The sequence below is a fragment of the Monodelphis domestica genome, chromosome 5 (assembly GCF_027887165.1).
Source record: "Monodelphis domestica isolate mMonDom1 chromosome 5, mMonDom1.pri, whole genome shotgun sequence".
In the NCBI taxonomy this organism is placed as follows: domain Eukaryota; kingdom Metazoa; phylum Chordata; class Mammalia; order Didelphimorphia; family Didelphidae; genus Monodelphis; species Monodelphis domestica.
In genome coordinates, this window is record NC_077231.1 from 27,271,593 (window position 1) to 27,295,990 (window position 24,398).

At 44.7% G+C, this 24,398-nt stretch overlaps 2 protein-coding genes and 1 pseudogene across 6 annotated transcripts in view; 1 reads left to right on the forward strand and 2 right to left on the reverse strand.

Moving 5' to 3' along the window:
- ITGA7 (integrin subunit alpha 7) overlaps window positions 1-19,899 on the forward strand; it is a 32,901-nt gene extending 13,002 nt beyond the window's left edge. For 3 of the 5 annotated variants that reach the window (XM_056797971.1, XM_056797974.1, XM_056797970.1), the window contains 19 exons: window positions 124-317; window positions 477-565; window positions 720-847; window positions 1,651-1,746; window positions 2,222-2,283; window positions 2,401-2,570; window positions 3,693-3,842; window positions 3,940-4,055; window positions 4,559-4,751; window positions 4,836-4,916; window positions 5,011-5,090; window positions 5,242-5,316; window positions 5,553-5,655; window positions 9,667-9,843; window positions 10,075-10,191; window positions 15,087-15,200; window positions 15,725-15,823; window positions 15,916-16,041; window positions 18,021-19,899. In XM_056797971.1, coding sequence (XP_056653949.1) covers window positions 124-317; window positions 477-565; window positions 720-847; window positions 1,651-1,746; window positions 2,222-2,283; window positions 2,401-2,570; window positions 3,693-3,842; window positions 3,940-4,055; window positions 4,559-4,751; window positions 4,836-4,916; window positions 5,011-5,090; window positions 5,242-5,316; window positions 5,553-5,655; window positions 9,667-9,843; window positions 10,075-10,191; window positions 15,087-15,200; window positions 15,725-15,823; window positions 15,916-16,041; window positions 18,021-18,227 — 2,377 coding nt within the window. In that variant the 3' untranslated portion in view covers window positions 18,228-19,899. Of the gene's footprint in view, window positions 1-123; window positions 318-476; window positions 566-719; window positions 848-1,650; window positions 1,747-2,221; window positions 2,284-2,400; window positions 2,571-3,692; window positions 3,843-3,939; window positions 4,056-4,558; window positions 4,752-4,835; window positions 4,917-5,010; window positions 5,091-5,241; window positions 5,317-5,552; window positions 5,656-9,666; window positions 9,844-10,074; window positions 10,192-15,086; window positions 15,201-15,724; window positions 15,824-15,915; window positions 16,042-16,513; window positions 16,627-18,020 lie in introns of all 5 variants that reach the window. The other 2 variants (XM_056797973.1, XM_056797972.1) reach the window with 1 other exon arrangement.
- LOC100618676 (small integral membrane protein 1-like) lies at window positions 7,314-9,151 on the reverse strand (annotated as a pseudogene).
- Window positions 18,823-23,109, reverse strand: TMT1B (thiol methyltransferase 1B). Its single transcript, XM_001363459.5, has 2 exons — window positions 22,466-23,109; window positions 18,823-19,554 (listed from the first exon to the last, which is right to left on the reverse strand). Exons 1-2 carry the CDS (start codon window positions 22,961-22,963, stop codon window positions 19,318-19,320), a joined length of 735 nt encoding a protein of 244 aa, XP_001363496.1. The 5' UTR covers window positions 22,964-23,109; the 3' UTR covers window positions 18,823-19,317.
- Window positions 23,110-24,398: the final 1,289 nt, after the last annotated feature.

Sequence of the window (24,398 nt, forward strand, 5' to 3'; positions counted from 1 at the left end):
TCATTTTTGGTTATTGTTGGATGGTGCTGGGTGGTTTCTTTGCTTTGGCCACTCTCTCCTGGATGGGGGAAGGTTCTGGTTAGAGTTTTCCAACCATAACTGTTGTCTTCTCTCTTTTCCCAGCTGGACGGATTTGGTGGTGGGTGCCCCCTATTTCTTTGAACGACAGGAGGAGCTGGGGGGTGCTGTGTATGTATACGTGAACCAGGCAGGGCGCTGGGCAGGGGCTTCTCCTGTTCGTCTCTTTGGATCTCCTGGCTCTATGTTTGGGGTCAGTGTGGTCAACCTGGGGGACCTCAACCAGGACGGCTTTCCAGGTAGGACCCTGAGCAAGCAGACAGTGACATAGTGAGATAAAGCAGCTAATGGGAGGGCTGAAGTCAGGGGAGGTGAGAGAAGCAAATTGGGTTAGGGAAAACTGAAGGTGTAAACTGTCTTTCCTTCCTGAGCCTCCCCATCCCTGCTGTTCCTCTCAGATATAGCTGTAGGCGCCCCCTTTGATGGACAAGGAAAGGTCTTCATCTATCATGGGAGTAGCCTGGGGGTTGTCCCCAAACCTGCCCAGGTGAGGATGAGGCTGGCCAGAGTAATGGGGACCAGCCATCAGAGGGGGTGGTGGTGGTGCATGGAGACCTTCACCTGGTGGAAAGAGGTGATTGGAGAAGTTTTGAAAAGATCAGGGACTGAGGCAAGGGTGATGTGATATCTTTGGCTCCCAGGTGCTGGAGGGTGAGGCTGTGGGCATTCAGAGCTTTGGTTATTCGCTCTCTGGGGCCCTGGATGTCGATGGGAATGCTTATCCTGACTTGTTGGTGGGGTCACTGGCTGACACTGTTGCACTCTTCCGGTAAGGGTTTGACTATACCTCTGATCTCTGACTTATTTATTTTATTTTATTTTTGTTAAGAGCTATTACGTCTTTAATCCAGTTTGACTTTCCTTGACAACTTGCTTTCATCTCTTTGGAAAATCAGATAAATTCCAAGGACCCTCTCCCTCCCCCAATTCCCCAATATAGTCAATACCCTGTTACACATACACATACTCTATTTTCTTTTTTCTTTTTCTTTTTTTAACCTTACCTATGCAATGGGCTAAGGATAAGGGATAAGGGATAAGGGATAAGGGATAAGTGTCTGAGGTCAGATTTGAACCCAGGTCCTCCCATCTCTAGGCCTGCCTCTCTATCTACTGAACATCCCAAATGCACCCCTCCCGCATTGGTCCATTTTGACACTATCTTGGTATAGGGTATGAGATGTTGTTCTATGCCTTTTGTTGATGTTGTTCAGTTATTTTCATTTGTGTCCAACTCATTGTGACCCTACTTAGGTTTTTTTCTGGATTGGCCATTTCCTTCTCTGGCTCATTTGAAGCCAACAAGATGAAGTGATTTGGTCACACAGCTAGTTAATGTCTGAGACCAGATTTGAATTTAGGCTGCAACTTTGCTAAAGTTGTTATTGCTTTGATAAGTTCTTTAGCTGATTCTCTAGGGTTCTCTAAGTATGCTATCACATTGTCTACCAAAAGTCGTAATTTCTTAACCAGATATAGCAATAATGGAACCTTTCTTAAAATTCTATTCCTATTGATCTCCCGGTTTTTTATTATGTAATCCCTACCTTGTACCATCACTTCAATCCTCAGGTCCCATCCCGTCCTCCATGTATCTCATGACATCTCTATCTCACCTCAAGCCATCGACCTAGAGCTGCCCAACTGTGCCGATGGCCACATGGTCTGGTGAGGCGAGGCCCTGGGGGAGCTGGGAGGGGGACAGCTGGTGCCAGAGCAAGAGCACTGAGGGTCAAATCAGATCTATGTAGGAGTCCATCCCGTTTGCTCTTTCCCACCTTTCCCAAGGTCCCTCTTCACCTCAATGGGTCTTAGTCTACTCAACTTTAAAATGAGGAGTTTGGGGAAAAAATGAATAAATTGTTAATCTACCTAAAAAAAATGAAAAGTTTGGACTAGATGATTTCTAATCTCTCTAACCCTAAGTCCCAAGTGTCAGGTCCCTGGACCATTGGCCCTGGATGCTCTGGGTTTCAGTTCCTCCTTCCCACATCCCATTTCCCAAATGTGACTTCTCTCATTCTGCGCTGGTACATCCATCCAGTCATGGCTGCCGGAGCATCTCTAGGACAGGAGCTGGGCAGGATTCAGAGCTCTGAGTCTTCCCAGTACTTGACCTGGGGACTTTTCCCTCTGTCCCTAGTGTGGACCTCAGAGTCTGCTTCAGCTATATTGCCAATCCCAGGAGCTACAATCCCAGTGTGGGTGAGTGAAGGCCATTGCTTTTATTTTTTTCCTGGCTGGGTTAGAGTGGATGAGGGAGGATGCTGAGAGAGAGGGCAGGCTAGGATTGTTTCTCAACCCTTCTTCCCCATCTTCCAGGCCTCAATTACGTTTTGGATGGGGACACAGACCGGCGCCTCCGGGGTCAGGTTCCTCGTGTATCCTTTCTCAATCGAAGTCCTGCTGACCCCAAGCACCAAACCTCAGGCACTGTGTGGCTTCGGCACCAGAATGACCAAGTGTGTGGGGATGCCACATTTCAGCTGCAAGTGAGTAGGCAGGCCCTTGACCCTCCATCCCTCTTGTTTCCCCTTCAGCTCCCTCCTCTGGCACTCATTCCTAGTTCACTATTTATTATTCAGGGCTCAAAAATGTTCCCAAATCTCCTACTAGGATCAGCCCATTTTCTTTCTGTGTCTGTGCCCTAGGTTCAACAGAGGGGATTTTCTCCCATCCCAGGAGACATAGAGACATTTCCCTTTCTTAGCAGTTGGAGGTACAGCTGGGTTTGGAGTGGCCAAGTTCAAATACAGTCTCAGACACTTACTGGCTATGTGACCTTGAACAAACCACTTAACCTCTCTTTGCCTTAGTTTCCTCAACTGTAAAATGGGGTTTATAATAGTACCTACATGGCAGAACTGTGAGATAATCCTTTGTAAAAAGCACTTACTTAGCACAGTGCCTGGAACATTGCAGGTGATATATCAGTGTTTATTCCTTTCCCTTTCCCTCTTTTCTCTCTTTGCCAGTGACCTACTGGTGTTAGGATGGTCAGAAGAGTTTTATTTTCAGTTATAAATTTAACCCCTGAGCCTTAGTTTATTCATCTGCAGAATGGGGGGGGGCAATACTACTCAAATAGCCTACCTCCTTAGGTCGTAGTGAGGAAAGTACTTTGCCAACTTTGCCAACCTTGTTTTATCTATATATCTATGTCTCCTGATATATAATAATCATATTAATTTTAACTATATAATTACACATTATTACTGGGCATCTTCATCCATGGACCTCCTTGATCTTTATTCAATTTATTTATTCTTTTGTTTTATTATGAACCTAACAGCATCCAAAGAAGAGCAAAAGAGGGACACATATGAAACTGTAAATTCTCTTAATGTACAATGTGTCAGAAACTCTTTGAAAAGAATTTTTCATCTAGGGTAATGTCGGCTGCATCCCAGGCTTCCCTTCTGTAGGCTGGACATCTTTTAGCTTCTTCCTGTCTCATGCTTGTATCTCTCAAGCTTCCCTCCATCCAAGTTATCCCTTTAGAGCTCCAAATCAATCTTTGGTTGGGACTTGAGCAGGCCTGAAGACTTGGGGACTGCAGGTGCGCTCCGTTTGAATCTGGCTTCTTTCTTCTCTGTTATCATCTCCCTTCCCAGGATAATGTGAAGGATAAGCTTCGGGCTGTCATAGTGACCCTGTCCTACAACCTCCAGCCTTCAAGAATCCAACGTCAAGTCTCTGGGCAAGAGTTGCTTCCACTGGCACCCATCCTTAATGCCCATAAGCCCAATACCCAGAGGGCAGAGGTGTGTGTAGTCACTGCCTGAAATGGGGCTGGGAGTGCACTGCTGGAGGGGGGGTTCTCCAGTGACCTCCCTTTCCTCTCCACTTTATCATTCTTAGGTCCACTTCCTCAAACAAGGTTGTGGAGAAGATAAGATCTGCCAGAGCAACTTGCAGCTCACCAGTGCCCGATTCTGTGCCCGGGTTGGGGACACGGAGTTCCAGCCATTGCCAATGTGAGGAGGCGGGGAAGGGAGGGGATGGGAGTACTGAAGAGGCTAGTCTAGGTCCTAGAAGGGAAGTCTCAGAAATGGTAGGATTAAATGGGAAGTCCTTGAAGTAAGAAGACCTGTGATTCTTTTTCCCCAAAAGAGAGGCTGAAATGAGAGGGACTAAGAAAGAAGCAGAAAGAAAAGAGATTAAACCTCAGGAAGGGCTTCTTGATCACAGGACAGGCCCTGTGACCATAGGGGAGGTAGAGTACAGGGAACAGATAAGCTTTCCTCTAGAGAGAATGCCAATCTTGTCTCTTGAGTCTGAGTTGTGAGTTTGTAGCAGGGAATATATGGAGAATTGAGGGAAGATGGAATTTGAAAAGGAGGCAGAAGGAGGAATGAATTGGGTGTAGGAGCCTGAAAGGAGGAGACCACGGACAGACTGGGCTTGGAGGATGAGACCAGAGACAGAAAGAGATATGGAGAATGGCTTCTGTAGTGAATGTCATCTCTAACTCCTCCAGGGATAAAGATGGAACCACAGCTGTGTTTGCCCTGAGTGGTCAGCCAGTCATTGGTCTGGAGCTGACTGTCACCAATCTGCCCTCAGACCCAGCCAAGCCTGAAGCTGATGGTGATGATGCCCATGAAGCTCAGCTCCTGGTTTCCCTCCCCAACTCTCTGCATTATGTTGGGGTGCGGGCTCTGGAGCCTGCGGTAAGGGCCCCATGATGAACACCTGGGAAAGAGTAGAGGGCTTGGAATATCCTAGAGCCTCAATGGACTCTTCCTACCTTTTAGGAGAAACCCCTTTGTCTGTCTAATGAGAATGCTTCTCAAGTGGAGTGCGAGCTGGGAAATCCTATGAAGAGAGGAGCCCAGGTTAGTATTTCCCTCTTTGTCCCCTGTGTTTATATATGGCAGCTGCTCAAAGCTCAGCCCTTTCTCTTCACTCTCCCTTCCTCACTCCCCCAAGGTTACCTTCTACCTTATCCTTGGAACTTCAGGAATCACCATTGAGACCACTAAGCTAGAGGTGGAGCTATTACTGGCCACGTAAGTCCAGGGGCATTGCCATGTGGGCACTTGGAGAGGTCGTGGAAAAGCGGAAAGGGGCACCTGTAATTTTTTGGGTGGGCATGGTTTGGAAGCCCCTGTAGGTATAACCTTCACCATCAGCAACCCTGTCCCTACTGCCATCCCCTAGGATCAGTGAGCAGGAGCTGCATCCAGTTACTGCCCATGCTCGAGTTGTCATTGAGTTGCCACTGTCTATAGTGGGGTAAGTACCTTCAGTATCCTCTGAGGGTGTCTTGCTGGACAGTCAGCTCCAGCTGAGATGGAAGCATGATGGGGGTGGCTCTACCAGCTTCTAGGCTCTGACTCCATCTGTTCTCTTTCGCTGGGGTTCTTGACCCTAACCAAGTACTCACCTCTTCCATCACCTTCTCTTCCCCCAATTTCTGCATCTATGTCTCCCTTCCCTTTGCTATGTCCACTTTCCATCTCTCTCCCTAGGAAGGTAATTCCTGAGAAGCTCTTCTTTTCTGGTGTAGTCAGGGGTGAGAGGGCCATGCAGTCGGAGAAGGATGTGGGCAGCAAGGTCAAGTATGAGATCACGGTGAGTCATCAGCAGACCCATCTCCTCCTGCTCTGTCCATTTCTTTTTACAAACTTAGTTGAATTAGGATTGGGCTCCAGTGATTCCAAGGCTACTGTTAGTTGTCCCAGGCTCCTTGTAAGATGATACGATACAGTGGGATGAGAAGACCTGAGTTCAAATGTTGATTCTACCTCTTATCTACCAGTGAACCTTGGGCAAGCTATCTAACTAGTCTAGACTTCCATTTCCTCACCTGTAAAGTGAAGCTACTGTTTCCAGGAAAAGGGCCCAGTATTCATATGATGGAAGGGGGATTGAGGTGGCTTAGACTAGTGCCTTCTGCTATAAATGGAAGTAGGTGCTTTATAAATATTCATTCAGTTGGATTGAATTGATCTCACCTCAAGGTGAGAGCTTAAGAACCTCAAGGGTTCTTAAGCTATTTGTGAGTGTCCTGGACCCCTTTAGCCATGATCTGACTCCTTCTGAGAATCATGTTTTAAAAGACCTAAAATAAAATATATCAGATTACATAGGGAACCAATTTTATCCAAATGGTTGTCAAAATATACATGAAAAAATACAGATCTGTATACTTTAGTTGGCCCTAGAGCAGTGAAGACAGAGACATGCCTTCTCCCTGAGCCCTTAGGCAGGGAACTGGATTGGGAGGAAGGGATGTCTGGAAGACTTTTATCTTTCTCAAGATTGGATCTCTCTTCCTGCCCCTCTGTGATCTTCCCTGCAGGCATTCAGAATACTTGATACAAAGGCTTAGTTCTTGAGTCTTTAAAAAAATTTGTAATTAAATTTAATTTTCCTTCCAGTTATATGTAAGAAACAGTTCCAAACATTTTAAAAAAGAATTTTGAGTCTCACACTTTCTCCCTCCCTCATCACCTTGCTGAGATGTGCAGTTGTTAAATATTTTTCCTTACTGATCCTTTTATGGAAGGAAATTTGAACAAAAAAATTTAAGAAAATGAAAACAAGTTTGTTTGGTCTGGATTCAGATTCTATCAGTTCTTTCTCTGGAAGGAGATGGCATTTTTTTTTTTATCATGAGACCTCTGGGATTGTTTTGGATCATTGTTTTGTTGAGAATTGCTAAGTTATTCACAGGTGTTCATTAAATCATATTGTGTTCTACTGGTTCTGCTAACTTCACTCTGCTTTAGTTCGTGTAACTCTTTCCAGGTCTTTCTGAGCTCTTTCTGATCATCACTTCTTGTAGCACAATAGTATTCCACTACAATCATATGCCATAACTTACTCAGCTATTCCCCAGTTGATGGGTATCCCCTCACTTTCCAATTTTTCCCCCACCAAAAGAGCTGCTTTAACTATTTTTATACACATAGGTCCTCCCCCCCCTTTTTTTTTAACTGTCCAAGGTCACACAGCAAGTTAGTGTCTGTTTATTAAAATCTTCCCATCTAGTGTTTATTTCTTCTTTCTCATTCTATTATTCTGCTCTCTGAAAAGAATAGCAGGCATGTGGAAGGGGGTTGGGGAATGTGGAAGCTGGGGCTCAACACCCAGGACACCCCAGTCTTCCGTGGCTCAGCCCCTGCCTCTGAGGTTAGGTCAGGGATCAGGAGGGAAGGCTCCTCAGGATAGAAACCGCTTTCTCCTGGCTCCACCAGGGTCCATCAGAAATACCAGAGCCCTCCAATTCAGATTTACTGGGGTTTTCTACCTTCAGGGCAGGCCAGGGGAATAGAATTCCCTGGGACTTATGTGCTGCAATTGAGGGCAGATCCAGGTAAGGGCAGAGCAATAACCAGAGGGGATAACTGACAATGGTCCCAGGGCTGAAAGGCTGAGACCTTTCCCCTACACCCACATACACACAGAGACCAGTGACACAGCTGCGGGTGCCTCTTAGCCTCAGGGAGGATCCTGGAGCTGGAACAAGGAGTTAAGAGGTGAGGCTAGGAATTTCCCTGTTGACTTTTGGGAACCATGGGAAAATTTTGACTTTGCTAGAATTCCATGTTGAATCAGTCCCATAGATGGAAAGGACCTTCAAAGTCATCTAGTCTATCCCATGTTATAGATGGGGAAAGTCCCTCTTTGCTACACACAATGCTGCCTTCCCTTTAAAAAATCTTGCTGGAGATGGAGATGGCATTATCTTCCTCAACAAATGTCTATAGAAATTGGGCTCAAAATGTGTCATTTCTCAAGTAGTAGAACTAGTGGAGGAATGAGGGAGGGGAGGAGGAGGAATACTCACAGCAAGAGTCAGATTTAACTTCCCCACTCTGTGATCAGAGCAGGGATGGGCAGAAATTGAACCCTAGAAGTGGCCTTAATTCCCATTCTGAGTGCCAGTTTGGTAATGAGTTCCCACTGTGGCATTCACCAACCAAATGGTTCTCTCCCTTCTAGGTCCTGCTTTCACCAAATATGGGGTAGGGATGGGTAGACATTGCATAGGGACTCTGGGTCTGACTGTAGCCATGAACATAAGTCATCCCTGGGAAGGTTTCTGAAGGATAAACCTGTCTCCTGGCTTCTCTCATCTTTCTTGGACTTCTGGCAGCCACAGGTCCAAAGGAGAGGTTATCTGGTTGGTGAGGAGAAACAGGAGTGACCAAGGCGGGTGGGAATGAGAGTTGCCATCCTGGGCTTCAATAACCGAGGGTGCTGGGGCTGGAATGTGGCAGGGGAGGGCTGGGTTATGGATGGCTTGGTCTGGAATTCTATCCTGGGGCAGGAGAGAAGACATTTGTTTCTGTTGTTAGTGTGTGTCTGTTTCTCTGAGTCTGTCTTTCAGTAAATTAGCCTGTATGTGCCTAATTGTATGTCTGTCTCTTAGCATCTCTGTGGATCTGTATCAGAGTATCTATCTCATCTTTCTAGTCTCACTCAGGCCAATGTTTTGGCTTGGTGTATCTGTGTTGCTCTCTCTCATCCAGTGTCTGCCTCTGTATTTGTTTCAGCATATCCTCTCTTTCTCTGAAAAGAGTCTTTGTGTCTATATTTGTCCCGTTGTGTGTGTATATGTGTTCGTGTCTATCTCTATAGGTGTATGTGCCCCCAGGGGGCAGCCTTGGCCTGATGGTCTTGGCCAGGTGGTAAGAGGTCTCTGGGTGGGTGGAGGGCTCCTCGGAAACGGTGTCCATCAGGCTCAGACAAGTGCTACTTGCACTTGTGGATGTAGTACCCAGTGATGTAGCCGATGATGAAGATGACCCAGAACAGAACGATTCCTCCTACCACCTTCATAGCGATTGTAGACCCGCTCACAGCCTGAGCTCTCTGGGGTCGACACATTCATGCTGACCTCATCCTGGCTGTTGTTCCATCGGCTGTACTGGACGGCGCTCTCCTGGGGTTCCATCTTTCCAAGGTGGGAGTGAGTGAGAAAGGGCCGGCCTTAGAGCGGAGCCCAGATCAAGGGCTGTGGTTCTCCGGTTAGATGAAGACGCCAAGAGTCTTGTCGGTCTTAGGAGACGGTGTTGGGTGCGGAAGGGCTGCGTGCTCTGTCTGTCTCGGTCCTTCCCCTTTTTGTTTTTGATCTCTCTGGCATATAAACCTAGTAATGGTATTACTGGTTCAAAGGATATGTGCTGTTTTATAGCTCTTTGGGCATTGGTCCAAATTGCTTTCCAGAATGGTTCACAGCTCCCCCAACAGTGAATTAGTGTCTCAATTTCCCCACATCCTCTCCAAATTTTGTCATTTTCTTAGCCAGTCTGATAGGTGGTACTTCAGAGCTGTTTTAGTTTTCATCATCTCTCTAATTAATAGTGATTTAGAACATTTTTTACATGACTATAGAGAGTTTTAATTATTTTGTGCACTGCTAGTACATTTCCTTTGACCATGGTTCAATCAATGGCCTTGAGTACAATCTTGATCTTTTTGGTCACCATCTTGACCCTTCCCACAATTCACCTTGGGCCTCTCCTTCCAATTCTCTACCTTTGTACAATCATACATATTTGTAATCTTTTCAGCAAGTGCCAGATTTTGCACACTTACTGAATCCCTCTTTCATGTTCTATTTTGTGCCCACAGGTCTCTAATCAGGGACAGTCACTGAACACTCTGGGTTCAGCTTTCCTAAATATCATGTGGCCACATGAGATTGCCAATGGGAAATGGCTCCTATATCCAATGAGAGTGGAACTGGAGGGGAGTCGAGGACCTGGGCAGCAGGGGGACTGTATTCCCAAGGCCAACATCCTTGGACTGGTATAGTTGGGACTAAGGTTGAGGGAAGAGGTTAGGGAATGGTGGTGGATATGCTACTGAAGCTACATGATTGGGGCTCAAACTCTTGGGGAGGATATGCTACAGGTCTAGGGGTGGAGGGGTCAACTCTTTTAATGCTGGTTCCTCCCAACATGGGTCTGGCCTGGGGAAGGAAAGAGTGGACATCCCCCTGAGGCTCTGAGTTTGGTGCTTCTTGTGTTCCTTCTCTAGTACAGAGACAGTGGAGATCGGAAGCGAAGGGAGCTGGAACAGCCAGAGCCAGAGTCCAGCAGCTCAGCCCCCTGGTGGCCTGTGGCCTCTGCAGAAAAGAAGAAAAAGATCACCCTGGTAAAATAAATGGAGGGAAGAAGGCATGAGGGTTGGGTGATTACGACAGGTAAACTTCTGGATTTGGAATCAAAGGGTCTTTGCTCAAATTCTGCCTCTGGCACTTTTTACAGATATGACATTGGGCAAACTATTCACATCTCTGCATCTCAGTTTTTTTTTTTTAAACCCTTACCTTCCATCTTGGAGTCAATACTGTGTATTGGCTCCAAGGCAGAAGAGTGGTAAGGGCTAGGCAATGGGGGTCAAGTGACTTGCCCAGGGTCACACAGCTAGGAAGTGGCTGAGGCCAGATTTGAACCTAGGACCTCCCATCTCTAGGCCTGGCTCTCAATCCACTGAGCTACCCAGCTGCCCCCGTCTCAGTTTTATCATCTGCAAAATTGGGTGGTTGGGATGGATGATTTCTACGATGTCTTCTAGCTAGAAATATAATGATCCTAGGACTCTACAGTGTGGAGGTGCCCAGTATAACCTGGTAGTGAAAATCAGCACCATAAACTGTGGCCAGAGCCATGTTGTTGAACAGGGGAAGCAGATGCTAAAGTTCCTAACCAGGGACAGCGCCCTGTCTGATGGGTATTGGGATTGGAGGAAGCTGCTGACACCCACAAAATGATTCAGTGATCTGATTAGCTTGTTCTGGGTTTTATTTGAGTAAGTTTTTAATTTGAGCTGATTCTTCTCTAGGCTCCACATTATCCTATGCCACCTCTCATGAACCTGCCATTTTGAGCTCAGAGATTACAAACTCATTTAATAGTTTGCCTGAATTAGGAAGGTCAACATGCATATTTCTTTTCTTTTCAAATCTTTATTTTCTGTCCTAATAACAACTCTATGACAGAAGGGCAAGAGCTAGGCAATTGGGATTAAGTGACTGGCCCAGGGTCATACAACTAGGAAATGTTTGAGATCAGACTTGAACCCAGGTCCTCCGGACTCCAGGTCTGGTCCTCTATCCACTGGGGGCACCTTGTTGGCTGCAACATGCATTAAAAAGACCAAGCACTGTATTTCAAATTTCAAAAATTTCAAAATAAAAAAAATAATTTTGGGATTATTTGTTATTTTGGATTATTCATGCCTAAATTTTTTCCTCCTTTTGCTCTAGATAATTGAAAGCTACTTGTATATAAGTGTGGAAGGGATATGGAGAAGATGGAATATTGTAGGCTGGATTAATATAGTACAGTTAGCTGGGACTGCCATACTGATTAGTGGATCAATGTCATTTGGAATGGATGTTCTCCAGTAGAATGCCACAGAACCCACCCCCCACCCCCGCCCTGATAATTCTGTCAGTGATTTAGATGAAAGCAACAATCACATGCATATATATATATATATTTTTTTTTTTGGGCTATAGACAATAAAATGAAACTTAGTAGGAATAAATACAAAATCCTGAATTTAAGTAAAAGCAAAATTCACTGCTCAAGTATAGGATGAGGAAGAGGCAGTTAGATAGCAGCTATTTATGATAAAGACCCAGCTGGCTTTAGTGGACTTCAAGTTCAATAGGAGTCATTAGTGTGAAATTTTGGGGTTCATTGGTAGAAGTTCAGTGTCTAGAACAATAAAGAACTCTTTTTAATGTAAAAAAAGAAATCCCAGGATTTATTATATAATATTATTATATGTTATATGATATATTATATGATAGCAATTGGACTGTTAGTATTTGTTGATTGAGGAAATGTATGCATTCAATAATGCTTTGAAATGGATGTGCATTTTCTCAAGTACTTCACGTACATTTGAAAAATAGTAAGATAACCGAGAGGCATAATTCTATCTGCAGAAGGTATGTTAGATGATTTATTTATTTTTTAAACCCTTATCTTCTGTCTTAGAGTTGATACAGAGTATTGTTATACATACAGAGTATGAGAGTAACTGACTTGCCCAGGTTTACACAGCTTGGAAATGTCTGAGATCAGATTTGAACCCAGGACCTTCTGTCTCCAGGTCTGGTTCTCTATCCATTAAGTCATCTCGTTGACCCTGTTTCATCATTTGTTATATTATTTGGTATCATTTTGTGGATGCTAAACAAAGATCAAAATAACCATGCTTGGTGTAGATATTGATTAGTGGAGTTTTTGCAGTAATTCTTTAGCCTCTAAAGGATCTGAATTTGCCACTTGTCCACAAGTTGCCTAGTTAATAATAATGATAATAATAATAATAGTTAACATTCATATAGCTCTTTCTATATGTAGGCACTGTGCTTCTTTACAAATTTATTATTTGATTCTTATAACAACCCAAGGGAGTAGGTATTATTATCCCTATATTACAGGCGAAGAAACTGAGGCAAACAGAGGTTAAGTGATATGCCCAGTAAATGGGCTAGTAAATGTCTGGGCAGATTTGAACTCAAGTCTTCCTGACTCCAGGCATGGTAGATCCTCTAGCTGTAAAAAAAGTGTTTCCATCTGCATTCAGACATCAGTTTTTTCTTTGGATGTAGATTAGCATTTTTCATCACAAAAAATCCTTCAGAATTGTCTTGGGTCATTGTATTGATCAGAATAGCTATGTTATTCACAGTTGAACATCTTTAAAATATTGCTGTCACCATGTACAATGTTCTCCTGGTGCAGCCTGCTTCACTTTGCATGAGTTCATAAAAGTCTTCCCAGGTTTTTCTGAAACCATCCTACTCATCCTTTCTTATTACCTGTTAGTAATTCCATCACAATCTTATACTATAGTTTATTTACCTCTTGTCCTCTTGTCTTGGCATCCCCTTGATGTCCAATTCTTTGCCACCACAAAAGGAGCTGCTATAAACATCTTCATACATATAGATCATTTTCCTTTTTTAAAAATCTCTTTGGGATACAGACTTAGTACTGGCATTTCTTGGTCAAAAGACTGCTTTAAACATTTTTGCACATATATGTCATTCTCACTTTTGTTTTTTAATTCTTTGGGATGCAAACCTACAAATGGTATTGTTGGGTCAATAGCTCCAAATTGCTCTTCCAGAATGTTTGAATCAGTTCATGACTCCACCAACAGTGCATTAGTGTCCCAATTTTCCCATTTCTCCTCCAACATTTGTCATTTTCCTTTTCTGTCATCAAATAGGTTTGTGAGGTGGTACCTCAGTGTTGTTTCAATTTGCATTTCTTTAATCTATAGTGATTTAGAGCATTTTTTCATATGATCACAGCTTTTATTTCTTCTTCTGAAAAGTGCTTGTTCATTTTCTTTGATCAAGAGGAGGGAATGATTTGTATTCTTACAGAGTTGATTCAATTCTCTATATATTTGAGAAATGAGGTCTCAATCAGAGAAATTTGCTATAAAAAATTTCCCCCTTAGTTTCCTGCTTTCAAATCTTGGATGCATTTGTTTTGTTTGTGAAAGTTAAAAAAAATTAATGTAATCAAAATTATCCATTTCCTATCTTGTAATGTGCTCTATCTCTTGCTTGATCACCAATTCTTCCATTACCCATAGATCTGACAGCTAAACTATTCTCTGCTTCTCTAATTTGCTTATGATACCACCCTTTATGTTTAAATCATGTAACCATTTTGACCATATCTTTGTATATGGTATAAAATGCTGGTCTACATTTAGTTTCTGCCAACTACTTTCCAGTTTTCCCAGTAATTTTTGTCAAATAGTGACTTCTTGTCCCAAAAGTTTGTATCTTGGGGTTTTTCAAACACTAGATTGTTTTGGTCATTTACTACTGTGTTTTGAACTTATTCTATTCCACTGAACCACCATTCTATTTTTTATCCAGTACCAGCTTGTTTTAATATCTGGTACTGCTAAGCCCTCTTCCTTTGCATATTTAAAATTGATTCCCTTCATATTCTTGGATTTTTCTTCCTCCAGATGAATTTTGTTACTATTTTTTCTCTAGCTCTGTGAAATAATTTTTTTGATAGCTTGATTGGCATGGCACTGAATAGGAAAATAATTTAGGTAGAATTGCCACATTTAATATATTGGTTTTATTTAATATGTATTATATTTATTATATTGGTATTATGTAAAACCAATGAGGAATTAGTATTTCTTCAGTTGTTTTCATCTGATTTTGTGTGAAAAGTATTTTATAATTGTGTTTAGATTCTTCCTGAATTTGTCTTGGGAAGGTAAACTCTCCCTAACCACCTACTTTTGAAGCTTCCATCATATATATGGATAACTAATTGTTAGGGAACTTTTTTTTAAACTCTTACCTTCCATCTTAGAATCAATACTGGGTATTAGTTCCAAGGCAGAAGAGTGGTAAGGGCTAGGCAGTGGGTGTTAAGTGACTTGCCCAGGATCACACATCTGGGAAGTGTCTGAGGCCAGATTTGAACCTAGGACCTCCTGTCTCTAGGCCTGGATTCCAATCCACTGAGCTACCCAGCTGCCCTTGGGGAACTTTTTTTAATGTTAGGGAACATCAAACCTTGTAATTTTGAACCATGTTGCTCCCAGTTTTATTCTTTGGGACCAAACAGAGCAAGTCTAATATCACAGTGTTTTTTTTTTTGGGGGGGAGGGGGATCTTAAACTGGGACCTATACTTATTTTAAACAAACATTTTGATAACTGTATTTCAACATAATTGATTTCCTTCGTAATCCTATGTATTTTATTTTGTACATTTAAAAATATTATTCATGAGGAGTTCATGGGTTTCACCAGACTGCTAAAGGGGATTGATTACAAGGGAGTACGGTCCTCTCTTCCATGTGCAGAAGAAAGGGAAGAATATGGAGTGCTGGAAACTGCAGTGGGGGCATGAGGGGATGGATTATGGGAAAGCTCTGAACCTGGAGCAAATTATGTTGTGGAAGAGGATGATTTTGGAATGTTGGACATCTGGGTCTATGTGAGGTCAGAGAATAGAGCCTTTCTCTGTCTGTCCCTAGGACTGTGCCAGAGGCACTGCCAATTGCATTGTCTACAGCTGCCCACTCTACAGCTTTGACCGGGAGGCAGTGCTTCATGTCTGGGGCCGCCTATGGAACAGTACTTTCCTGGAGGTAAAGAGTTCTGAGTGCAAGTATTTCAGCTTCCTCTCTCCTATGGCCCTTTGAGGCTCTCAAGTGCCTTGGTCCTTCTGAACCTCTGGGCTTTCCTCTACTGCCTCCCTCATCTCAGCCTGAAACATTCTTACAACTGGGAAGTTGTCTTTCTCAGGCTTCTGTGATAGGAACAAGTGGACTATGGGAACAAGTTGGGTGGGAACAAGTGACCTCAGGGTAGCAAGTCCACCACAGACCTCCTCATTTTTCCCTCCTTTGATGGAAACAAACTGTTGACTTCACTGTGGATGAATTTAAAGATCTCTGCTGAGACTGTATTTTTTGTCTTTGTATTCCTGGTCATTAGAATCCTACCTTCACAGCACAGCAGGTGCTTTAAGAACTATCGGGTGTTGAATTGTACAGTATTTTTGGGAGAGTAGGAGCCAAGGGGCCTCACAGAGGTTTGGGAGTTTGGATATAGGGTGTGTGTGTGTGTGTGTGTGTCACTGGGTTCTGTCTTCTCTATCCCTAAACCCCAGGAATACATAGATGTGAAATCTCTGGATCTGATCGTCAGAGCCAACATCACCATCAAGTCATCTATACAGAATCTGGTGCTCCGAGATTCCTATACAGAAGTGAGGTTCAAGACTTGGGGGACAATTTATTCCTTTCCATCTTTAGTTCTCCTCCATTCCTCCTACCATTTTGTTAACACTTCCCTTTGCAGATCCCTGTGGCTGTGTACCTAGACCCCATGGCTGTGGAGGCTGGTGGGGTCCCTTGGTGGGTCATCTTATTGGCTGTACTGGCTGGAATCCTGGTGTTGGCTCTGCTCGTTCTTCTTATGTGGAAGGTGAGAATGAGGCAAGGTTGGTGGCCCTGCTGGGTTCCTTCCCTGGGATCCCTGGGAAAGCCTGAATGTACTTAGAAGGTACACATGGACAATGGGCTTACAGATTCCCTTCCCCCTATGTCATGAGACTAGCCAGAGAATCATCCATTGGAGGGAAGGAGACATGTAGGTTTAGAAAGACTCATGCATGTCTCACCTGCACTTGAAGCTCTGATGTGCTTTTGGAGCTCCTTGGAGAAACTAAGACCTCTCTGATGAGGGTGACCCTTCCCAACATCAACCCTGGACCTCTACCCCCTGTTTTCACTGAAACTTGCAGGAATTTAAGGAATTATATGAATCTCTCAGCCAGACAAATAGAATATTCCAGGGATCCCAGAAATGCTCACCCTCTTGCTCCTCCATCACCCCCTGCTCCTTGGGCTTCCCCATCTTTTTTCTCTTTTGACCCTTTCCTCCTCCAATACTCCAGTGTGGTTTCTTTCATCGGAGCAGCCGAGGCCGGCAATTTGCCACCAATTATCACCGGGCCCATCTGGCTGTGCAGCCCTCGGCCGCAGACCAAGGGGGCCCAGGCACTGTGGGGTAAAAGAACTGTGTGTGAATGTGTGCACATCCCCCCAGTTGGGGAGGGTGGCCCCTTCCGCATTCAGGGGTCATGAGTGTGCAGAGGGAAGTGAGGAGCCAGGAGGCTGTGTGAGCTTTCAGGACTTGGGAAGGAAATTCTGTCCCCAACTGTGGAAGGGTGAGCCTCTATGGCTAGGGGAATGATGAAATGAGTGTGCAAAGATCTGGGAAGTTTGAGCATGTGGGAGATCTGGGAGATAGCATGCATGTGTGTTCCAGGAGGCATGGAGTGGTAGGGGTGAGATGGCCTATGGAGAGATGGCACAGGATCTTGTGAGTTTGGGCATGTGGCTTGGTTCCAGGCTGCTGTGTTCAAGGAGTCTTGGCTCTGGATAGTCTCAGGACTCTCTGCTTCCATTTTCAAAGCTGAGAGTGTTCAGGGGATACAAATGGACTGAGGATAAGCCCACAGAGTATGGCATAGTGGTCAGTGTTAGGCTTGCAGTCAGGAGGTCTAGTTTCAAGACCAGTATGACCACTGTGCCTTCCTGAGCCTCAAACTCTTCATCTGTAAAATGGGGACAAAAAGATTGGTCCTCCATCATCCTTCAATGGCTGCTGGTGGGAAGGGTACTTTGTAACCTTAAAGTGCTAGAGAAATATGAGTGTGTCTGAAAGCCTGGGAAGGCAGCCAATGGAGCCAGTCAGGCATGAATCCAATGGGTACAATGGGTCCAGCCTCAGTGGGAGTCCATGTTGGCATAGAGGGGTGAGTATGTAAAGAATGGGAAATTCCTGAGTGGGTCAAGCCTGGCATGAGAGATGAGCAGTGGCCAGCCTGAATGAGAAATATCTCAGCCACTAGTGTAGAGGAAGTAGAGAAATCCAATTATAATAATAACTAACATTTCTATAGCCTTTAAGGTTTGTAAAGCACTTTATAAATATTCTCTCATTTTATCCTTAACAACATTCCTGGGAGGAAGTGCTTTTTTATCACCCCCACTTTACAGATGGGAAAATAGGCAAACAGAGGTGAAGTAGCTTGCAGAGTTACATAGCTAGTCAATATCTGAGGCTGGATTTGAATTCATGTCTTCCTGACATTTGGCCTGGTGCTCTATCCACTTTGCTATTTAGCTTTTTACATCTTTAGTAAGGAATTTCTCCCACCTCATCCTCAACTTAACCTCAAGTCCCTTTGACCCTGGAAGAAGGAAGGAATATGAGAGAATACTTCCTTGGTCCATGGGCACTCAGGCCAGACATAATTGCCTCTCTTGCCAGTTATTCATTCCTTTCATTCCTTTCATCCTGGGGATATAGAGGGGGAGCTACTGACTGGAGTTGGGTGTCTGTGCCCCTGGGGCCATGGCACTCCCAACCCTTTACTTCTGGGGATCTTCTTTTAGGTGGGATTCTTCAAGAGGAAGAGGTACCCCGAGGCCACAGTGCCCCAGTACCATGCGGTAAAGATCCCCCGTGAAGACCGGCAACTTTTCAAGGAGGAGAAGACAGGCACCATCTTGAGGAACAACTGGGGTACCCCCCGGAGAGAAAGTACTGATGGACATCCTATTTTGGGTCCTGATGGGCACTCAGAACTGGGAACTGCCTAGCTCGGCTCTTCACTTCTCCTTGGCATGGCTCTGCCATTTATCTTTTCTCTGGTCCTAAGGGCAGGCTGTCACCTCACAGTCTCCTAAAGATGCCTTCTTAAGGTGCAGAGCATGGGTGCAGAGAGAGTGGTTGTCCACAGAGCCAGCTTACCAAAAGGGTCCAGGATCATTGACTCTTCTCCTTGCCTTGTTGCTCTCTCTCCCATTTCTCCCTTTATAATCTCCTTGGTTCTGGGAGTTTATGGAGGCAGATTCAGGGAGAGAGGAAGCAGGACCACTATGCCAATGATATCTTGACTTAGAAGGAGAGAGAGAAAGAATCATGGTTCTCTTTACTTCTGTTAATTCTCAAAAAACCATGTCCCTAGTGCCTCCCTGGAAGTGCCTTAGCCTTGGCAGAAAAGAGAAGGTGAGGCTGCCCCTGGGACTCCTCCCACACACCCTAGACACCACTTTGCTGGGCTGTCTCAGTGGTTTTTGTCTATTTATTAAAAAATATTTAAGTACCACATTAAGGGCCCCTTTACGGTTCTCTGCTCCTACATTTTCTGTACCATTTTGAGCATGAGGTGGGACTGATAGATCAACCCAGTGATTTCTGGAGACAGACTTTATTAGGGAGCCAGGGAAGAGATGACATGATCAAAGTTGGGGCTGGGGAGAGGAGAGGAAACCTGGATGGGTGGAAAGAAGAGGGAAATAATAGCTTGGGGTGTTAGGCAGAGAGAGGAGAGAAAGAGGAAGGAAGGGAAAGAGAAGAGAGAGAAGAGGAGAGAGATATGTATGGATAAATGTCTACTCTTGAGTCCATGGATCAGTTCATGAAACTACAAGTGAAGAGGGTTGTGGTGGAGCCAATGGAGGGATAATTGGGAGATGGGTATTGAAGAAGAGGAAGGGGCCTAATGGGAGAGCAGCAGAGAGGGTAAGAGAAGTGAGGAGGCCCAGCTAAGGAAGGAGAAGCCTCAAGTGAGAGGAAAGGGCAGAGAAGTCATGGACCTCCCCTTCCAAGTGGGAGAGAGAGAGAGAGCAGGCTGGAGTGGAAGAAGAGAGGGATGGAATAACTCAGTTGGTCTTATGGGCCCTAAGATCATTTCACAGCCAGTCCTATGATGTGGGGACCAACTGGTAGCCACTTGAAGGGAGGGGGTTGCCATTTTAGTTGTAGTTTAGAAAACTTGGCTCTCTCCAGCTCTTTCCAGGTCTCCCTGGTGAGGTAGCAGCCATCGCCAATGTGCTTCCAGGTGGGTTCGACCACCCGCTGCCACAACAAGCCCCAAGTTCCAGGGGGCTCAGCCACGTGCTCCCAAAAAAAGAAGATACCTCCCTTGGGTGGGAGGGAAGAGTTACAAAGTCACTTAGGGGTGGACCCTTTTTAACTCCCCCTATTCTCCTGAACCCCAGGTATTTTTAAACAGGGCTATAACCTTTGGGAAAGGAAGGGTATGTCCAAGCCTCCCCCCCCCTTTAATCCTTTATAGTAACTCTTCTCCTTACCCCACTTCCCTCCCCCCAGTCAAAGTCCCAATCTCTGTTATTTACTGCACTGTATTTGAATGAGAGGTACATTACCAGGACCCAATGGGAAGGCCACCCCCCCAAAGTCAGGGGCCTCAGGGTGTAGACTTGACTCTGCCATGAATTCGCTTGAGTAAATTTCTTAACCACTTGATGTCTTAGTTTTTTCATCCAAGAATCCAGACTTCCCAAATATTTACTTAGTGAATACGGAGTACAAGGTACTGGAGTGGCAGGCATCAGGATGCCAATGAAAACAACCTCGTATCATATGGTTGCAGATTAACAAATGCAAGAGAGGGGGCTCTGGATCACCGAAGAGAACTACCAAAGTGCTTTAGGGAAAATTTGCAAAAGGAGAGAACTTCGAATTGGGGGGAATCAAAGAAGACTATGGCAATGGGAGCCCATGAACCCAGCACCTTAGCATTCTTGAAGAATGCTGAAGATTTGGAAGGCAAGGAGGGAAGGAGGTTAGATTATGGTGGGGAGGGAGGGAGGGAAGGGTCCATTTGTGTAGGTGATCAGAGGTTGGAGATGTATGTTGGGTTTGGATAATAATCCATACTCTGCCCTGGTGCAACCTCACCTGGTGTGTTGGGATCAATTCTGAACAAGCCTTGTCATATAAGAGAAGTCAAAGGAACTGGGCCAGAGGGATGCTTAACCTGGAGGAGGTCCTTGGGGGACAGGTGTGTGTGGATGGGAGATGAGATGACTCTCTTCAAATATTTGAAGGGCTTTTTTGTCTAAGATGCACAGGAGATAGCTAGCTAGAGTTGGATATCTTGGTTCAAATACTGCCTGAGAAATCGATTAGTTTGTATGATGGTGGGCAAGACCTTTCTCAGGGTCTGTATTCCCTAACAAGAGATGGTCAGTAGCATGGCTTAGTCTATGAGTTGCTTGACCAGGAGTAAGTCACTTAATCTCTGAATCAGTTTTCCCCTCCGAAATGAGGGAGTTGGCCCCAAGGACCTGTAAGGCCCCTTCCAGCTTTTGAGCTAATCACCTGCAAAAGGGGAATAAAAAGGATTATATTACCTCCTCCCAAGGTTATCCCAAGGGCAAGGACTTCGTAAAGCCTCATGATGCTACACAGACATGAGATTAATATTATTAGGAGTGAATTTGTGGGGCTCCAGAAGACCAAACCAAGATCAACAGGTCAAAGTTATAGAAAGGTTCAATGTGAGGAAGAACTAATTGGCTGTTAACTGGAACTCTCCCCAAATATTTGGACTGCCTTGACAGTTACTGATTTTCTCATCACTGGCAATGTTCAAGTAGAAGCTGTATGAATACTTGTTGAGCATATTCTAGAAGTTATTCATGGGTGGTTGTTTCCTCAACTTATCATGTTTAATTAACACTTAAAGAGGCAGGATTAGTTGAGACCCCCGAACTCCTAGGTCCCTTCTAATGCTGAGATTCTGTGATTGGAACATCTGCTCTACTCACTGTATAGGCTATTGGGAAGGTCAAACATGGTCACAATGAAGAAAGTACTTTGGAAGACTGAGCTACACAATTATAAGAGGTTGTTACAGAGGTGCCAAGTTTTTAATTATGGTTGTTTATTTATTAAGAGGCTGCTTCTTACGTAGAGACCTCTGGCTCGATAGCCCTTTTCTTTCCTCTGCGCCCACCTCCCACTGTTCAGGGACAATCACCTTGGTTCTCAGTGGGAATGATGTCCCTGGGGCTCATATCAGTATTCCTCTGGCTCCTCAGGGGCTTACCAGAGTAGGAAAAGAACTCAGAACATAGAGTCAGGAGACCTAAGTTTAAATCCTGGCTTTGACCTGTGTAAATGAGCTAATCCCTCCCCCTCTCAACTCCATTTCCTTGTCTATAAAATGGGCATATAATATTTATAAATCTGTTTCATGAGGTTGTTGTGTGGAAAACAACAAAAACCTTGAAGGTTTTTAAATGTGAGTTGTTATTCTTATTAGGCAATTCACTTTCTCTATCTATAAAATGAGGGGGTTGGCTCATTTCCAAATCTTCCATCTCATGGTCACACCCAGAATGACTCTGCAGTCCTTAGCAGTGAAGCTATTTCTTTCCCTTGTGGTTGGGATTTGGGCAATTGGGGCTGGGAAGAGGAGGTTGAAGGAGCCTTTGCTGGGCAGTGGGGATTGCCATAGGATGAAAGGTTCTTTTCATTCATCCTTTGTACCTGCTGATCTAATGAGTGGAGGTGAGTAGCATGGCTTAGTCTGACCAGGAGTAAGTCATTTGAATCTCTCTGTATCAGTTTTCCCCTCTGTAAAATGGGGGAGTTGGCCCTGAGGACCTGTAAGGTCCCTTGGAGCTTTAGATAGAATATCCTCCTATAGATGGTTGGGGTCCTAAGCACACTAGACCATGTGACCCCTCCCCAATATTTTCTTAGAGTTGCTATCATCCTCATCCTAAAGGCCACACCTTGCTACCCCTGGAAAATTGTGTTCTTGTAAATATTTCAGGTCTTTCAAAATACCAAGTAAGGACCCTTTCCTCCATCTTTGTGGATTCCGGTCCCCCAAACACCAGGATCCCTGGATAGCACAGGCTGATTGATTACCCTAATCTTGTCATTCTGTTGCCTCTAGAAATAATGCCTTTCATCGGCATTGACCTCATTCCTCGGCACCTCTCGTGTGTCAGGGTCTCTTCCCATTACTCGTGCATTCCCTGACCCTCCTTCCCAGCTCCATAGCCATCATACTCACTGGTTTTAGCACCCTCTGGACTTCCTGCAGGACCTTGCTTGGGCTCTGGACTGAGCACAGGACCAGGGTGCAGACCACCACATCCATCGAGCCATCAGCCACTTGACTCATATCTTCCCCTGGAGCCACTAGAAACTGTTCATATTGAAGATGCTTGTTTTTGGCCATACTCTTTGCCAGGAACTTCTCAAAATGGGGGTTAGGATCAATGCAAGTGACCCTGCAGTCAGCTGGGTAGAACTCAAAGTTGGCACCTGTACCACAGCCAAGTTCAAGCAATGCCACCTGCCCAGAGGCTCCAGCCAGCTCCTTTATCTGGCTAAAGAGCTCCCGTTTCTTACCCTCCATCTTCTGGTTGCTCCTGAGAGTCAGTGCTGCCATTAGATAGGGGAAGTACTTACTACAGATGGGTTTCCAGCAGCCCAACAGGGCGAGCAGGTGAAGGGGCAGAGTCAGAAGGAACAGGATGGTCTGGAGAACAAAAACTAGGACATCCATAGTCAGGTCGGGGTGAGTTAGTTCTCTGCTACTCTGTGACTGGACTTCTTCTTTCTGCCTGGCACTCTTTAAACTTTCAAACTTTGTTCCCTCTACAATGTTTATTTATAGTTAAACTTTACTTTTGATTGCGGGGACTCTTTCCTCCTACAACCCAGCTAAGTGGATTAGACCAGTGAGATGGGGAAAGAGGTGGAGGAATTTGGAATTCTTCCAGAATGAAATTCTGCCCTTTTTTGGTACTTTTCCATCCTGGGGGAAGGGACAGGCATGACCCGAGGCCTTGAACAATGCCCTGTGGCCTGATGTTCTGCAGAGATTTAAGAGTTGGGGATGTGCTGGAGCCAGCTTCACCTGACTTATAAGAACCAATTATTAAAATTTCAATTAAAATTCAGTAAAATGAATTTATATCCGGGAATCAACAAATGGTTCAAATCAGGGTTTGACTCTTTTATTGATTGTCTAGATTTTAGAAAAGATGGAGAAAGTGTTAATGCAGATTAAATCTAAAAGTGTGTCCTGCATATATTCCTCAACTCCTCCCCAAAGCTGGTTGTTAAACATTTGCTAGCACACTCCTGCTTATAGTCCTTAAATGACTCGGAATCTCACTGGCATGGCTATTGGTGTGGATGATATCCCATCCATGCCTTCCTACACCATCCAAAGAGAAGCAGCTCCCTGACATGCTGGAGGTCTTCTTCTTCTTCTTTTTTTTTTAAAACCCTTACCTTTCGTCTTGGAGTCAATACTGTGTATTGGCTCCAAGGCAGAAGAGTGGTAAGGGCTAGGCAATGGGGGTCAAGTGACTTGCCCAGGGTCACACAGCTGGGAAGTATCTGAGGTAAGATTTGAACCTAGGACCTCCCATCTCTAGGCCTGGCTCTCATCCACTGAGCTACCCAGCTGCCCCCTGGAGGTCTTTTTCTAGGGCTTTAGGTTTGTGGATGGGGGTGAAGGACTCAGGCTATCTGTCTGTTGATGATATGGTTGTGCCAGCTCCTTTTCTGTACCCACATTTCCAGAACGATATTCTTCAGGACACTTCTTGTGGATCTCCTCTTTAGAAATAGAACCTACTTCTCTGAGGAGGGCAAAGTGTTTCATCTTTAGCCCCACCCTCCTGGCAGGAATCAAAGTCTCCCTGGGAGAAGGATGGAGAGAGGAGATTCCAGAGAAATCTCTTCATGACTCCCTCCAAGCCACATCCAGGCAGACCTATGTGGACATGAATAACCTGTATGGGCAACACACACACACCCCTACACTCTACGTAAACAAGTCGAATGCAATTAAAATTAGAATGCAAGCTGGAAATAGGGGAAAAAATCTTGGAAGTATATTTCTCAGATAAAAGGCCTCTAAGGAAGTGACTCAAATTTATAAGACCAAAAGCCATTCTTTACTGGACAAATAATTCAAGGATAGGAGG

Excerpts from the sequence above, each read along its gene's own strand:
- TMT1B (XM_001363459.5), bottom strand. The coding sequence starts at position 22,963 with ATGGATGTCCTAGTTTTTGTTCTCCAGACCATCCTGTTCCTTCTGACT. Across the intron at positions 19,555-22,465 it reads TCCAGAGGGTGCTAAAACCA|GGAGGTATCTTCTTTTTTTG; the intron begins GTGAGTATGATG and ends CTCCCACCCAAG.